General features: G+C 45.6%; 1 protein-coding gene across 9 annotated transcripts in view; it reads left to right on the forward strand.

Moving 5' to 3' along the window:
- LOC120811590 (receptor-type tyrosine-protein phosphatase mu) overlaps positions 1-18,186 on the forward strand; it is a 103,132-nt gene that overhangs the window by 29,828 nt on the left and 55,118 nt on the right. For all 9 annotated transcript variants that reach the window (XM_078096527.1, XM_078096520.1, XM_078096521.1 and 6 more), the window contains 7 exons: positions 1,278-1,387; positions 2,795-2,873; positions 3,747-3,862; positions 8,528-8,702; positions 12,423-12,535; positions 12,702-12,882; positions 18,001-18,154. In XM_078096527.1, coding sequence (XP_077952653.1) covers positions 1,278-1,387; positions 2,795-2,873; positions 3,747-3,862; positions 8,528-8,702; positions 12,423-12,535; positions 12,702-12,882; positions 18,001-18,154 — 928 coding nt within the window. The remainder of the gene's footprint in view (positions 1-1,277; positions 1,388-2,794; positions 2,874-3,746; positions 3,863-8,527; positions 8,703-12,422; positions 12,536-12,701; positions 12,883-18,000; positions 18,155-18,186) is intronic.

Genomic DNA, 18,186 nt, shown 5'->3' on the forward strand with positions numbered 1-18,186 from the left:
GCTCTCGGGTGTGTCTGTGTGGAGGCGGAGCTCTCGGGTGTGTCTGTGTGGAGGCGGGGCTCTCGGGTGTGTCGGTGTGGAGGCGGAGCTCTCGGGTGTGTCTGTGTGGAGGCGGAGCTCTCGGGTGTGTCTGTGTGGAGGCGGGGCTCTCGGGTGTGTCTGTGTGGAGGCGGAGCTCTCGGGTGTGTCTGTGTGGAGGCGGAGCTCTCGGGTGTGTCTTTGTGGAGGCGGGGGCTCTCGGGTGTGTCTGTGTGGAGGCGGAGCTCTCGGGTGTGTCTGTGTGGAGGCGGGGCTCTCGGGTGTGTCTGTGTGGAGGCGGGGGCTCTCGGGTGTGTCTGTGTGGAGGCGGGGGCTCTCGGGTGTGTCTGTGTGGAGGCGGAGCTCTCGGGTGTGTCTGTGTGGAGGCGGGGCTCTCGGGTGTGTCGGTGTGGAGGCGGAGCTCTCGGGTGTGTCTGTGTGGAGGCGGGGCTCTCGGGTGTGTCTGTGTGGAGGCGGAGCTCTCGGGTGTGTCTGTGTGGAGGCGGAGCTCTCGGGTGTGTCTGTGTGGAGGCGGGGCTCTCGGGTGTGTCTGTGTGGAGGCGGAGCTCTCGGGTGTGTCTGTGTGGAGGCGGGGGCTCTCGGGTGTGTCTGTGTGGAGGCGGAGCTCTCGGGTGTGTCTGTGTGGAGGCGGGGCTCTCGGGTGTGTCGGTGTGGAGGCGGAGCTCTCGGGTGTGTCTGTGTGGAGGCGGGGCTCTCGGGTGTGTCTGTGTGGAGGCGGAGCTCTCGGGTGTGTCTGTGTGGAGGCGGAGCTCTCGGGTGTGTCTGTGTGGAGGCGGAGCTCTCGGGTGTGTCTGTGTGGAGGCGGGGCTCTCGGGTGTGTCTGTGTGGAGGCGGGGCTCTCGGGTGTGTCGGTGTGGAGGCGGAGCTCTCGGGTGTGTCTGTGTGGAGGCGTAGCTCTCGGGTGTGTCTGTGTGGAGGCGGAGCTCTCGGGTGTGTCTGTGTGGAGGCGGAGCTCTCGGGTGTGTCTTTGTGGAGGCGGGGGCTCTCGGGTGTGTCTGTGTGGAGGCGGAGCTCTCGGGTGTGTCTGTGTGGAGGCGGAGCTCTCGGGTGTTTCTTTGTGGAGGCGGGGGCTCTCGGGTGTGTCTTTGTGGAGGCGGGGGCTCTCGGGTGTGTCTGTGTGGAGGCGGAGCTCTCGGGTGTGTCTGTGTGGAGGCGGAGCTCTCGGGTGTGTCTGTGTGGAGGCGGAGCTCTCGGGTGTGTCTGTTCAGCTTTGTTCACAGTGTTCGTGTTTCCTGCAGAGAACAACAGTCCTCTCGGGGTTCCTGTGTTCAACTCATCAGGCCCTACCTACCACATCTGGAAAGGGGTGGACCTGGCAGTGTCCACCTTCTGGCCCAATTATTACCAGGTAACAGACACACACCTTCCGGACCTGTTGTAAAGCTTGTTTGGACTGATCAGCTTTAGGCCTTAATTTACAAAAGAATTTTACTGATAGTACTTGATCTACAGATAGCATGACTGTTACAGATACTGTACTACAGCTACAGATAGCACTAGTACTATAGTTACAGATAGTACCAAATTTACAGAGTACTATTCTGGGTAATGAAGATAATGCAAGATTGTTTGGAAAATAAGGCGAATGTTTTGTGGGATTCTTAACTGTATTGTTCTGAAACTTTAATCGAACAACAACATTTATGATTCAGTGTCTCCCACAGTTTTAGGACAATATGTCAACATATTGTGTGTGCGTGTGTGACACCCCCTACCACTACATACACAACAGGCTGAACAGGCTGCAATTACACCCCTCCCATCATCACAGCAGGCGTCAGCAATTAGCCACATTGCCACGGCAACAACTGCCACCTCGTTAGAGTGACAGAGTTAACGAGAGAGAAAAGACTCAACAGCTGAGCGGTGAAACAGGAAGTGAGCCCCGGCAAAACGTGCAGGAAGGAGAGAAGAAGAATGAAAGGAAGAGGATTCGGAGGGAGGAGGACTTCCTGTTTCTGGGCACCAACAGGAAGTGTGTGCCCCAGGTTTCCGTGACGATGTTACAGTGGAATGCATACACACACACACACACACACACACGTTCACACACACAAACAACAGAGTTGTGTGTCAAGAACCAGTGGGGAGTTCAGCGTCATTTAAGAAAGTATATTCTAATTCAATATAAATATTTATACATTGATGTTAGTTTGTTTTTAGTACTCTTCCTACTCTAAACTTATTCTAAGACTGTCTCAACTAGTGTCACCACCGGACAATGGCCCTGAACCCAAAAGCACGACTCCGGAGACGATGTTTGACTTAAAATCACTCTTGGTAGAGGAAAAAGGCCCTATGCTAAATCTAAGAACAAAAAGCTAGAAAATAAATACTAGGCTGAAAAAGAAGGCGAGCCAGGACAAGGTCCAAAAAACGTGGTAAAGCTTGACGATGGACACTGGAATACGCTGGTTCTCTGACATGGGGCACGAACTGGTACAAGACAAAGGAAGACGCAGACAATGTATTCACACTAAGTAAGGGCACAGGTGGAAACCATCAGGGGCAGGGCAGGCAATCGGACCGGCACACAGGGGGAAGCAGCAAGTTACCTGAAACGAGAGGAAGGTTATTTTTCAAATTAAAACAGGAAATCACGAGACACATAGACATGAGACAACCTGACTAACACCGTTTCTCGGACATGACAAATAGTACTGTTATGGTATTCTTACCACCGTTACCTCTGTTTCTAGTGCTGTCTATAGTACTACTGTTGGTGTCACAGCGCTGATAGTGCTCTCCCTGGCAGGTGGTGTTCGAGGCGGTCAGCACTGGTCGGAAAGGGGTTCTGGCCATCAAGGACATCGTGCTGCAGGGACACCAGTGCAGTAAGTACACTCATAGGTCCTCCCCCTTATACAACCCTCTACTAAATAGTTAACGAAGTTTGGCTTCTTAATTGGATAACAATGTTTAAAGTTCAGCTGGCATCGCAAAATCAAGGTCAGAGAGTTATTGTGTGTCTGTGTTTGTGTGTCGGTCTCTATGTGTGTGCATAGAGACAGGGGAGCTCATTAAACTATAAATTGATTAGCATGGACTTTGATCCATCAGTCTTTTTTTCTACTAGTCTGTGGACTCGCATATTTTATGTTGCTTTGTTACAAATACACAACTTAATGCAGAAAACACACACACTGAGTGCTATGTGTGTGTTTTGTTTGTTAAATCTCAAGTAAACATCTTTCACCGGAAATTACCCACAGCAGGTTTTTACCCCGATACTGTCCAATGATCTGGAGAAATAAAAAAAGGGTTGAAAAAAAATACACAGTTGTTGTCGTACACATACACTCACAAAAACACCTACTCACACACACAGAGTTCATCCTCCAGAATGCATTTACGGACTGGATCGCTGAGATATTTGCAGAAAAAGGTTAGGCGTTGCCACGGTAACGACGGGGGTCGTCGTGGCGCAGTCGTGGAGTAGAGAGGGTGCGCTGGGAACCACAAGGTTGGTGGTTTGAGTCCCGGCTGCCCTATGTCCCAAGTCAAAGTGTCCTTGAGCAAGACACCTGACCCCTAATTGCTCCCCGGGCAAAAATGTAATGTAAGTCGCTTTGGATAAAAGCGTCAGCTAAATGACCTGTAATATAATGTAATGTAATAATGTCAGTGAGGTGGTGAGGTCATCAGTGTGTTACCTTTGACCCCTGTTGTGTGTTTGTGTATGTGTGCATGTGTTTGTGTATCCTCAGTGAGCACCCCACACTTCCTGCACATTAAAGGCGTGGAGGTAAACGCCGGACAGACGGCAGCGTTTCACTGCACTGTTAACGGGAGCCCTCAGAGCAACCTGCTGCTCCACCTCCAGGTAATAACTCATCAATAACCATCAATATATATTCTTAATTATCTATACTTATCAATAAGTATTCAAATCTGTCAATTCTTTATTCTATTCTCTCTATTAATACTTTACTCAGTAATTGCCAATATTTATCAATAACATTCAACGCATAGTAGTTTGGATGCACTTTGTAGTTTGCATACTCTGTGTAGTATTACTATGAGTAGTTACTATGAGTTACTACCCACTATACATGGACTACGTAGTAGGGCTAGCCGGGATGGCCAAAAATCCATATCACGGTATTTTGTACCGATTCTGACGGTATCACGGTATATCAAGGTATTTTTGTAAACAGTAAACACATTCATTTATTAACGCCGAAAAAGGACGGCGGCCGCTCACCGCTGTTTTTTGTTGTTAGCCGCTCACTCGCAACTGGCCCGCCAGCGGTTAAAAACGAGCAGTGAACAGCTATTTTTTCAAGTAAATAAACAGACGCCAGAACTGCTCGTTATTCACCGCTCGCTAGCCATCGCGCTCGCAACTGCCCGGCGAGTTAGCATGTTAGCTAACATGTGTGTGGCGGAGAGCAATCTCATTGCATATTTCATCATTTCTTCTCGCTGCGCAGGTAGCTACTCTGATAGCTAAGCTTGAACAAGCTTGAACAAGCTCAACAATCGGTGAAATCGATTCCAATTATTTGTAAACCGCTCTTGTTTTCTTCTGGCCTTTGCCCACAGTAGCAGAGTTCTCCCGCTCAAGCTATCTGGGGGGGATCCCAAGACTGGCTACGGCTGTCGAGGTGGAGAAGCCTAGAAGCCTCTCTTACTGCCAGTCCTCGTAACATCCAGCAGAGCGCTTCTGCTTAAGTTGATTGAACTCGACCATGTCTCACTGTCCCAGCTGTAGGACCTGTATGGCTCCCCTTCAGCCTGAGGATGGGCATGACCTCTGCCCTTCTTGCCTTGGTCTCAAGCACCTGAGGGAGGGTCTGTCAGAGGAGCCATGTAGGAGCTGGGGAATCATGCCTCGAGCAGTGCAGGCCACTAGGCGACCTCCCCCCTGACAGGGCAGCCGGATCCAGCTCAACCTGCCCGTTCCAAACGCTGGGCCACAGAGGCCACGGGGGCTCCCTCAAAAAGGGCTAAGGCTAGCAGGCTGCCCTCTAGAGTGGATCTGCGGACTACTGAGCTAGCCCAAATGAAATTGCTTCTTCTGGACCTCCATCATAGTGCAGGAGGGGGCGAAGCTGCAGACCCACCCGGATGCTATCTCACTAACTGCGTCAGCCAATGTCTTCACCGAGTACAGTGAAGAGCGTCTCTCCCACACTCATGGGCCTGGTTCCTGTTCTTCAGCGCAGAGTGCGTCGGAAGGAGCAGTCCATAGCTCCATGGCGTCTGTAATCCAGACGCAGCCGCCGGAGCCCCCGCTTGCAAGTGCCTTCTTCAGGCGTGTTCCCGCCCCCGCAACCTTTTCCGTTCCTCCCTCAGAAGAATATCTGAGGGAACTGCATGCATCCTGGAGGGACACCACAGCTCTGTCCCGCCATAGTCAATGCTAGGCGCCCTCGACCCCGATGTCGGGTCACGGACAACCTTTTATCTAAGGCTTATGATGCTCCAGCCCACATGGGGCGTATTGGGAACTCCCTTTTCCACCTCATGCTCGGCCTCTCTGCATCAGGCTCCTCTTGACGCTTCCACCACCAGCCTCAGTGACGCCTCACTGCAGCCGTTTGCCCTCATGTCGAGGGAAGTCAGACGCCTGGTTCAGACTCGCCGCCAGGTTTGGCTGGCGCAGTCACCCTTGTCGGAAACATGTAGGAATTCAATTCAATTCATTTTATTTTGTAGAGCCCAAAATCCATCCATCCATCCATCCATTTTCAACCGCTTATCCCGGGTCGGGTCGCGGGGGCAACAGCTCCAGCAGGGGACCCCAAACTTCCCTTTCCCGGGCCACATCTACCAGCTCTGACTGGGGGATCCCAAGGCGTTCCCAGGCCAGTGCAGAGATAAAATCTCTACATCTAGTCCTGGGTCTTCCCCGGGGCCTCTTCCCAGCTGGCCGTGCCTGAAACACCTCCCTAGGGAGGCGCCAGGGGGCATCCTCACCAGATGCCCAAACCACCTCAACTGGCTCCTTTCGACGCAAAGGAGCAGCGGCTCTACTTCGAGCTCCTCGCGAATGGCTGAGCTTCTCACCCGATCCATAAGGGAGACGCCAGCCACTCTCCTGAGGAAACCCATTTCGGCCTCTTGTACCCGTCACCTAGTTCTTTCGGTCATGACCCATCCTTCATGACCATAGGTGAGGGTAGGAACGAAGATTGACCGGTAGATCGAGAGCTTTGCCTTCCGGCTCAGCTCTCTTTTCATCACAACGGTGCGGTAAAGCGAGTGCAATACCGCCCCCGCTGCTCCGATTCTCCGGCCAAACTCACACTCCATCTTCCCCTCACTCGTGAACAAGACCCCGAGGTACTTGAACTTCTTCACTTGGGGTAAGGACACATTCCCTACCTGGAGTAGGCAATCCATCGGTTTCCTGCTGAGAACCATGGCCTCAGATTTAGAGGTGCTAATCCTCATCCCGACCGCTTCACACTCGACTGCGAAACGCTCCAGTGAGAGTTGGAGGTCACAGACGGAAGATGCCATCAGGACCACATCATCTGCAAAAAGCAGCGATGAGATCCGCAGCCCCCCGAACTGTAGACCCTCCTCCCCCCGACTACGCCTCGATATCCTGTCCATGAAAACCACAAACAAGATTGGTGACAAGGCGCAGCCCTGGCGAAGGCCAACCCCCACCGGAAACGCCTTTGACTTACTGCCGAGCACCCGAACACAGCTCTCGCTTTGGGCGTACAAGGATTGGATGGCCCCAAGCAAGGACCCCCTCACCCCGTACTCCCGCAGCACCTCCCACAGTATCTCTCGGGGTCATAGGCCTTCTCCAAGTCCACAAAACACATGTAGACTGGATGAGCATACTCCCAAGCCCCCTCTATGATCCTGGAAAGAGTAAAGAGCTGGTCCGTTGTTCCATGACCAGGACGAAAACCGCATTGTTCCTCGTCAATCCTTGGTTCGACTATCGGCCGAACCCTCCTTTCCAGCACCTTAGAGTAGACTTTACCCGGGAGGCTGAGTAGTGTGATACCCCTGTAATTAGCACACACTCTCTGGTCCCCCTTTTTGAAGAGGGGTACCACCACCCCGATCTGCCACTCTTTTGGCACTGTCCCAGACTTCCAAAATCGCAAATTACAAATTTGCCTCAGAGGGCTTCACAGTCTGTACACATGCGACATCCTCGGCCCCGAAACCCACCATCGGCACAGGAAAAACTCCCCAAAAAATGAAAAAACCCTTCCAAGAGGGAAAAAAGGCCCTAACTATAGGCAGAATCAAAGAGGAAAGTTTTAAGTTTTACTTTAAAAGACCTGACCGAATCTGCAGAAGGATCTGTAGGAAGGTCCTCCGTACCGTTTCAGTGGAACCCGGGTAGCTGTTTGGGTCAGCCGCTACACAGGTGCTTTAGCGGACTCTTGACGCTAGCTGGAGCAGGCAACAATTCTTGGAACTTAATAGGAACAGGCCTGCTTTGCCCCCCCAAAGCCATTCTCAGCCCCCAGCTCGCCCCAGTAGCCGCTACAGGCCTGGGCATCTCGCTACAAGGCCGGCACAATCCCACCTACCCCTCCCCTAGACAACCTGCCACTGGCAATCGTCGCCCCCACCCCCAGAGCCTACATGCCGGGTGGGTCATCCGGGGTCACAGGTGTTTGTAGAAAGACTCAAGACAAAAGATGATCCAGTGTGAAGCACTGCCTCTGGCGGTCATCCAGGAATTATAGAACCGTAGTTACATACGTAACTTTTGTTTTCTGATATAACCTTGCTTTACGTGGGATTTTTCGAAACCAGAAACCCTCCAAACCGCACACAGCTTATCTCATGGGCACAAGTTGTGTTGCCGCATCTCTGGTTTCGTTGGTCCACCGGCATCGGTTTTCCGTGGTTTCAGGAAGTGATAGAGTTACTTTGTCTTGCGATAGCGGGTGAGCTGTACCCAGTATGCAATTCGGTGGGGTAATTTTATAAATGTACAATTATTAGTGTTACAAATTAATTTTGTGTCACACACTGTTTCGTGGTGGTTTACCCTTTTTAAGAGTGTTTGTGCGGGTTATTCATTGTTGTTTTAAAGTTATAACCATGACTCAATCTCAATACACGTAAGACAAGTATTACATCTAGCGATGAGGAGTAAAAATAAATCCTGCTGCCTGCCAAAGAGCAACAGCAGTTGTAGCGGCTTGACATCGGTATGATGATACGGAAAATATTCATACGGTAAGAAAATCTTATGCCGGTATCCCGGTAGAAAGGGTATACCACACAGCTGTACTAAGAGGCACTTCTACAAACTATACCTGGACTAGGTAGCCCCTCTACTCACTCTGGCTGCCCCAGGTATCACCTCAACTCACTATACCTGGACTAAGTAGCACTTACTTACAGCACTTTGTAGTTTGGCTCTGGAAATTGTGCTTCCTTTTTTCTCGTTTTTTCTGGTTCTATTCCCCTCAGGTTGAATTGTACGTCACTTTGGATAAAAGCATCAGCTAAATGAATCATGTAATGTATATATATTTGGTTTTTTTGTTTCTAGGGGATGGATGGTCGCCAGGCGGTTGTCAGGGAAACCAAATTGGTGAACTCTCGGCGTTACGTGGCAACCTTTGACGTGGAGAACACAACCAAAGGCGACTCTGGACGCTATCGCTGCATCGCCCATTCAGAACGAGGCATTGCCGTATCCTCCTACGCTGACCTCACAGTCAAACGTGAGTCCGGTCGTCTGATTGGCTGCAGAATGGTGTAATGTAATTTTTAGGATTGATATTATTTTCTCTTATGTTTGTTTTTAAGACCTAACTAGCTACCAAGGTAGCATGACTAAGGACTGGTTCAAGGAGAACCTGAGCCAGCCCCTAGTCATCTCTCACTTTCTGTCTCTGTCTCTCCCTGTCTGTCTGTCTCTCACACTCTCCCTGTCTCACTCTCTCTGTCAATGTCTTCCTTTCTCCCTTTTCTCTCTCTCCATGTCTCCCTCCCTCTCCTTCTCTTTCCCTCCACCTGTCTTAGTCTTTCTCTCTCAATGTCTTCCTCTCTCTCAATCCTTCAGATCAAAGTAGCAGTTTGTAATATTATTATTTGAATTATTCAGTTGTCATACGGGGAACCCTTTTATTAAAGCTATGCACATCATTACTGTTTTACGGTGTGTGTGTGTGTGTGTGTGTGTGTGTGTGTGTGTATGAGATTCCTCATTAGAAGTATAAAATGGAAAATCACTGGGTTTTTTGAAAGAGTTTCTGCATGTATGAAGATGAATCATTTCAAAATAAAAGCCTCCTATTCCTCCTGTCAAAGCGCGCTAACTTGCCGCTAACACTCACTCAGGTTAATGATGACTTGTTAAACCAAGTGGGTTGCCGGGTGATGACTTCCCAGCATGCCGATCTGTTCAGAGAGACGCAGGGGACAAATTCCTCTCTTGCTCCTTTGCTGATCATATTGATTACTAATAGTGTGTACTGATTACTGATATTGTATTCATTGCTGATTGTATGTATTGATCAGTGATAGTGTGAATTTATTACTGACTGACTGTGTATTGATATTTAAGTCTCTGGAACTGGTCCCAGTAACATTTAGTCTGACCCAATATTTTCACATTTATATTACTTTCATTTTGTTCACTTTGATTGTGTCACCTTTATTTTGACTGCTATGACTGATATTGATCTAATAGAGTGTGGACTGCGAAGCAGAGCACACTCTATCAGACATCATAGAGGACCTTGAAATCTTTGGTAAGTTTGGTCATTTTGTCTTGGTCCTGAAAATCTGACTTTAGGAACCCAAGTGACTATACATTTGAAAGAAAATTACTCACCCTGAAGACTTTTCCAAACTGGGACCCCAGAAAATGACTAACTAACTTCTTATCTGCATCTGATACCTTGTTTTTATTGTTGATCCATTGTATTGCTAAAAATGCTACTGTTTAAGCACTTTATTTGTTGCACTTTTCTGTTTGATGGAACGTGTGGTGGGAGGTTTTGAATAATGATAATTATTTCTTCCTAACTAATCTCCTAACTAAACTAGTCATTTTTGCTGAACATAAATCATGAAGTGCTCTTAAGAATACACTTATTAACAATATATGTTAGGTTTTAGTTAAGAATTGGTTGAATACTATTGTAATCAAAATGTCAATCAACCTATCTCGATCAAAATCTCAAACAATAGAACTCTATTAGGCTTTATTGTGGCACATTGACAGTCATTGAGGCACAACACTAGTTTTCTGGTTAAATGTTCATCTCTAGAAGGCCTTCAAGTCATGATCAGATGAACATGAATCAGAATAAGTTCAAGTATTGCACATCTTTAGCATACCACCCAAAAATCCACTAGAATGCAGGAAATACATCTACTTAAAGCAAAAGTCCTGGGGGTGGACCTTCAGCTATGTCTTTGCTTCACAGAATGTATTTTAAAAAGGTTTTAATCTATTGACAGCCCTACTTAAAACCTCAAAACTCTCTGTTGCCTGTCTCTGTTATATACTGAGCTGCTGTTAGCCAGCTAGTTTACCCCCTGTATTGATTGTGCTCAGGTACTTTTATTCTCTGAGATGTTTTTTTTTTTTTTTCCTTTTTGGTATTTCTACTAGGTCCGATCGCTGCTTATATAGTATGTGGTCAGATTAGATAATAATGAAGTGCTCACAATCAACTACTGGATTTACTTTATTTACCAAAGGGGTAGAAATCGCGACATCTTTGGGCAGTCTCTGCCACTCTCAAAATTTCTACGGAATGTTTCAAGTTCTAATTACGTTTCATTTCCACATGGAGCTCCAATGCCTCTGGTGTCTCTTATCTGACTCTTATATTTCACTTTTGTTCTGTTTCTACATGTACAAATCTTTATAGTTGTATTTCAGATTTGATTTACTGGAGACAAACAACCATAAAACATGACAAATGTGTGAATCAGAACCAAAGTTTTTGTGTTAGCGGCTGTGTTCCTTTTATTTTCCTCATAAATATATGTTTCCTCAGATGTTCCTCATATGTACCGTATATGATTGCTCATAACCTCCTATGGTTCCTTGTGTTCCTCCATATGGTTACTCATATGGTTCTTTATGATCCTCATGTGGTATGTACCCAATATCATTCCTCATATGTACCTCGTATGGTTCCTTGTGATCCTCATATGGTTACTCATATGGTTCCTCATGATCCTCATGTGGTATGTACCCAATATCATTCCTCATATGTACCTCGTATGGTTCCTTGTGATTATCATATGGTTACTCATATGGTTCCTCATGATCCTCATGTGGTATGTACCCAATATCATTCCTCACATGTACCTTGTATGGTTCCTTGTGATCCTCATATGGTTACTCATATGGTTCCTCATGATCCTCATGTGGTATGTACCCAATATCATTCCTCATATGTACCTCGTATGGTTCCTTGTGATTATCATACGGTTACTTATATGGTTCCTCATGACCCTCATGTGGTATGTACCCAATATCATTCCTCACATGTACCTTGTATGGTTCCTTGTGATCCTCATATGGTTACTCATATGGTTCCTCATGATCCTCATGTGGTATGTACCCAATATCATTCCTCATATGTACCTCGTATGGTTCCTTGTGATTATCATATGGTTACTTATATGGTTCCTCATGACCCTCGTGTGGTATGTACCCAATATCATTCCTCACATTTACCTTGTATGGTTCCTTGTGATCCTCATATGGTTACTTATATGGTTCCTCATGATCCTCATGTGGTATGTACCCAATGTCATTCATCATATGTACCTCGTATGGTTCCTCATGTGGTTCCTCATATGATCCTCATATCTATCTCATATGGTCTGTGTGTGTGTCTGAGTGTGTGAGTGGTTGTATGTATGTTTTGTGTGTGTGTGTGTGTGTTTATACGTGTGTTGTTATGTGTGTGTGTGTGTGTGTGTGTCAGAGATAGTCAGATCGAGAGCTCATCTGATCTCTCTGCAAACACACACACAGTGACAGGTGAGGAGGTGTTTGTCGGCCACATGACCCGACACATATCCCACAATCCCCAGCGGCTAAACCCCTGATTAAACTGTCACTCAAACTGTGTCGTGTGCGTATGAAACACACACAGGTGAGCATCAACCTGAGCAATAGACAATAAACATGCATTGTCACACACCTATCCTATTTACTTTGTGTGTGTGTATGTATGGGGAAGTGGGTCAGGAGGATAGAGAGCAGGACCACAAGGGCTTCTGGGTAATGGAATTCAGTTCTCCTGCGATTCGCCGAAGCTCACCAATATTAATTAACTTGTTACCTTCTTCCTGCCTCGATAAGAGATCAGCTTGGTCAGTGTGTGTAAGTGTGTGTTGTGTCTTGTGTGTGTGTGTGTGTGTGTAAGAGAGAGAGAGAGAAGCTGATCCTGGTCCTGTCTGCCTTTTAGAGCCCCCAGTACCGATCGCCCCTCCCCAGCTGACGGCGGTGGGTGCTACCTATCTGTGGATCCAACTTAACGCCAACTCTATCAATGGAGACGGGCCGATCATTGAGAGAGAGGTGACTATTGATGAGATGTTGATCTGGTATTAGTATGTTCCTAAAGGTCTTTGTGGCATCTCTTGGTCTGGAATGAGGTTAAATGTTCCTTTAGAGATCTTTTTTAGGGTCCACTCATTCGTAATGGGTCTCTTAGGTGGATCATCATCACATATCTGTCTCTCAGGTGGAGTACCGGACACTGTCGGGCATGTTGATCGACACCACGCCCGTCGATAAGCCCACACACAAGATTGGACACCTGGACCCCGACACGCAGTACGAGATAAGCGTGCTGCTTACCAGGCCTCTGGAGGGAGGCACCGGATATCCTGGACCAACCCTCCGAGCAAGGACCAAGTGTGCAGGTGAGTCAGGTCACATGAGCTCACCTCGTGTGCCATGTGCCGCTGCTACACCCACACTGATGTCATTAATGGCAGGGTTGTTAGCGTAGCATGCTGTGCTAGCCTGCCTTCGTGCTGAACTCATCAGGTGGCTAATAGCTAATCTTAAATTCATTAAAGCAGGGAGTCGGGCTACGACTCGTTAGCGCTGCGCTCATTAGCTCCTAATGGCTGCAGTATCCACATCAACATGGCGTGCTAGCTGTTTATCTCATTCATCTCCTGACTGAATACACACACATAATGCTTTGTGTGTGTGTTGGTGTGTTTATGTGCGTGCCCCGTGGGTGCAAACAAACAGCATTTGATTAGGAAATTGTGTGCTAATTACACAGGTGCAACAATCTGACTGCTGCTGCAGTTTTCTCTTCTTCGCAATTAACCAAGCTTTAAATGAGTTATTCATAATCAATGATTCAGATGTCTGTTATAATTTTTATTTATATTATGTGTATGTTGGTTTTGTCAAGTTTACATCAATATCCACGAGATATCACGGGACACAGCTTTTAAACCAATAACAAACAAATAATAAAAACAATACTATGTTAAAAAGATAAACTAATGCATTTTGACATTCACGAATATATTAAAACATAATTACAGTTTGTATCTTCTCAAACATTTATGTTTCATAAATTGTTTCAACTTTCGCTTTTACACATTATAGTTATTAGTAATATTATTATTTTTACTTGAGTGAAATGATTCGAGCTGCACAGAAAATTGTAATCTTTAAATGACCATGACTTTTGTGTAATACTGCAGATCCCAGGTCTGTTCTTAGAGGACAGAACTGTGTCAGGTCTCAACACGCCTCTTCTTAGACCTGCTGCAACACGACTTCAGCGCCTCTCAGGTTACTGACCCCCCTCAGTTGTCATGGAAACACAGCTACACAACCCCTCATCCCCAGAGACCTCCAACCACACATACCTAAATCCTAAAATGAAAATAACAAAATGAATACAATAATACTTTTTAAATTGTTAAGATACACATCTATTGTTATTTTAATATATATTTAATATATTCAATGTTGTTCCAAGTATCAAATCAGTTACCTGCAGCGTCGGTTAAGATTAATAAAGATTGCCCCTAAAAATATAATTTAGCCCTCAATATAACTGGGAGAGGGGCAAAAAATGCGGCCATAAACATCGCCTTCACTGATGTTGGGTTACGTTCTTAAAAGAATGGCGTGCTTCTTAATCAGACCTGTGCATGCGGGAGAGCGAATCCAGCTTCTGTCACCGTCTCTGGTTCAAAAGAAAAATTCTACGCACCCATCGACCATCGGACAATGGAAGATAGATTAGCTTGGCGTGGAGGAAGACAAGATAACCACCCGCAGTTTTTTGAAGCCTCCCGAGAGACTCACACGTGCCGACAACGAACTACCAACGTCGTTGTCAACCAGCACCGGCAAATTCTTCCGCTGACTTCGTCAAGTGGAGCGAAGACATTAAGAAATACGTGTCCTTTCTTCACCAGACGGCCGAGCAACATACCACCGCCTACGGTGAGTAATAACAAAGTATTCATTATTTTGAAATGATTTAGTTAGCTAATGTTGGCTAGCTCTGACTAGCTAGCTAGCTAATGTTAGCCAGAGTGCAGTCAGCGAGAGATGTTTCCCTTCTCAGTTACTGACATCCTTTGGTTAACAGAGAATCCTCTATTTGGGTAAAATATAATTAGTTGAGACTGCAGTTGACTCGAGGTGCAAATGTTTTCTTTTTGTTTTTACAGAAGCGTGGAGTAATCAGCTAAATAGCAGAGAGACAACTGTGGAAGCTGTGAATCGGATGCAAAGACAGCGTTCTGCAGAATGGTCAAGCTGTTTGACATTGCTTCACATATTGCTAAACACAAGAAACTACAAAGAAATAAAAATAAAATTGAATGAGTCTGATTCATGTTTTCTGTTTGTTTTGATTCAAAACATCCAAGAAAACCCACAATATGTAGACTACTGCCTAATATGCTTATTACTGCCATTTGATGACAATTACATATACATTATGCCCAAATATGTATATTCATTATTTTTCAAAAAAAAGTTTAAAAATGCCCACAATTTCTTATAAAATGCCCCTGGTACATTTCCTACCCTGCATACCTGCTTTTCAGCAAAATTTGCCGTTTTTAAATCCAATTAGGTCATCCATGTGGTTTGTGTAGATCTGAAGAGTTTCTATTTGATCTAAAGAGTTTTTATTTGTGTCAGCGTTTCTGAGATTGCAGTGAGGTTAGGTTAGGGTTAGGGTTAAGAAGAAAATGTGATGTCGTAATCTTCACAATAAAACTTTGACATTATGAGAATCTGTTAGTCCTTGATGTGGTTCTAGTGTCATTTGGTGTGATGCTCCATGTGTTTTGGAGGTCCATTGCTTTTCCTTGGTGAATTCATTGGGATTTATAACAGAATAAGTGTGTCAGTGTGATTGTTCCTTTGTTGAAACCTCCGCCCCACTGGGACTATCAGCAGATCAAAACAAACGCTCCTCTGCGATCAACAGCAGGAAACATGAAGAAGTGTGTGTGTGTGTGTGTGTGATTGACAGCTTAGCCAAGCAAAGCCCAGTGTGTCACATACACACGCACGCACACAAACACACACAGTCTGATGATGTTCGCTCTGATAATTTGTCTTTAACTCACTTTTATTTATTCATTATACTTCCCATAAATTATAAACCAGTTTCTGTTTGTGTGTGTGTGTCTGTATGGGTGTGTGTTTATGTTTAATAATGAATCATTTTGTCCATCAAACAAGCTTTAAGACTTAGAGCTTAGTGAGGCGACTCACGTGGTGGCAGATAAACAGAAAGTCTCATCATGCTTTATTCAGGATGGCCTGTCATCAAAGTCACATTTATACTAAAGAAAGAACTATGATATTACATTTAAAGAATAATAATATTAACAACAGTAAAACAAATAAACACAATAATTATCATAATTAGAATAATAAAACAACTTTGACCCAAATCAAAGATCGCATCTAAATATATATATGCGTTGACCCCTGACCCCTGAAGCCGCCACGTGCTGCAGTCAGTTAGATGGAGACAGCGAGACGGAAGATGGAGATGCTTTTCGCATTGGAAGTATAACAAACAGAAGAACTGCAGTTTGTTTTTAAACAATTACAATTAAACAAGTGTCTGAAATTCCCGCTTTCTAAAGTGATTACTCGTTACATATGAGATTTGGACTTTAGGAGAAAAACAAACCTTTAATCGCTATTAACAAATTATGAAAAAATTACTTCTTGTTTTTTAATCTATTGACGCAAATATATATAAATATAATATAATCCTTAGAACACAGATTGTGTTCTCTGTTGTTAGTTATTGATCTGTGATTCGACATTATTACAGAAACCATGGTAACGCAAGGAAGTAAAATTACTTTTATTTCCGAGACTTTTGATTAAATATTAATGAGGAGAGTTTCTCTCAGCGAGGTCAGCATTGGTCATAAAAGATAAAAACACGTTTCTGTGTGTGTGTGTGTGTGTGTATGTGTGTTAACATCCATTAAAGTGTGTGTGGTGTTTGTCAAGGCTTTTAAAAAAAAGCATATCAATATTTCACTTTTTTCTCTTTTCACCTCAGATCTTCACGCTCTGCTCGCCCTAAAAACATTTTACTTCTCCTTCTGCACTTTATCCATTTATTCATTTTACTGTGTTTCTGAACACTAATGCTAGCATTCCACTGACAACCACTGAGCTAATGCTAATGCTAACATTCCACTGACAACCACTGAGCTAATGCCAATGCTAACATTCCACTGACAACCACTGAGCTAATGCTAGCATTCCACTGACAACAACTGAGCTAATGCTAATGCTAACATTCCACTGACAACAACTGAGCTAATGCTAATGCTAACATTCCACTGACAACCACTGAGCTAATGCTAATGATAGCATTCCACTGAGCTAACGCTGACCCCACTGATGACCTACGAGGACCTTAGTCAGACACTTGATTGTCTTCATCTAAGAAACCACCATCCATGAAAATGTAATCTCCAGAGATAGTCCTGCTCCATCTTCCTCATCCTCCTCATATTCATCTCCACACCAAAAAGGAAGATGACCTTGAGTAGTTCCTTGTACTTTAATGTTTTGATGGAAAATACCTGATGACATCATCAGCTCTATGTTGGTGTCTGATTTAAATGTCAGCTGAAAAATTATGGGATGGAACCATGGCAACTACACACACACATGTACGCACGCACACACACATAGGGGGAGTGGTAGGATTTTATGTGATAGGGTTCTCTCTCTTCAGGGATTATGGGTAATAGAATCCACATCAGTCACCTACACCCTCCCCCCCCTCTGACCCACCACCCCATTGTTTCTGCGCGGAGGTCTCAGTGTGTGTGTGTGTGTGTGTGCGGTGTGCACGTGTGTGTGTTTCCTCTATTTAGCTCAACGTCATTCAACAATGGAGGTGGAGAAACTTACAAGTGGCTTTATTGTATCCTGCTGAAACCTTACATGTGTGTATGTGTGCGTCTCTGTGTGCATGTGTGTCTAACCCAATAACAGGAAGTTTCTTTTCAGCCACAATCAAACACACGCTCAAAAACATGAAACCCGACAAAGAACAAGAAAGCTATTGTTCATTGGCTGAAGAAAAACCCTTGAAACACACACAAACACACTCAAGCAGACACACACCCTCACACACAGGTTGGAGAGGAGAAATTGCTCCTTCCTGCTCTCATCTATCATTCTCTCTCTGAGTGGATCGCTGTCTGTCATCTTGAAATACAGCACTTAGATTGGCCACTACAAAGACAGAGTGTGTGTGTGTGTGTGTGTGTGTGTGTGTGTGACTGTGTTCTTTTAATCTCTTCTGTCTCCATTCAGTTCAACTTCTTTTCCTCACTTTGTCTGTCGCACCAGTAAATGACATGACCCTGTGGATCACATGACCCTGTCCATCACAGTCCTGGGTACTGGTCTTAACGCTGGACTTAAAGAGACACAGGATGATGTCAGAGCCTCGAAAGATGTCACACGTAGATGATGGAGGTTCATTGTGTCTCCAGATCCGATGCAGGGCCCGCGGCGTCTGGAGGTCGTGGACATTCAGTCCAAACAGCTGACGCTCCGATGGGAACCGTTCGGTTACAACGTGACCCGCTGCCACAGCTACAACCTGACGGTGCAGTACCACTACCGACCAGCAGGGACCGCTAGCAGGTAGACCCGGGACAGACGTGGGGGCACAGGGA

This window comes from Gasterosteus aculeatus, chromosome 21 (genome assembly GCF_964276395.1).
Source record: "Gasterosteus aculeatus chromosome 21, fGasAcu3.hap1.1, whole genome shotgun sequence".
Lineage (NCBI taxonomy): Eukaryota > Metazoa > Chordata > Actinopteri > Perciformes > Gasterosteidae > Gasterosteus > Gasterosteus aculeatus.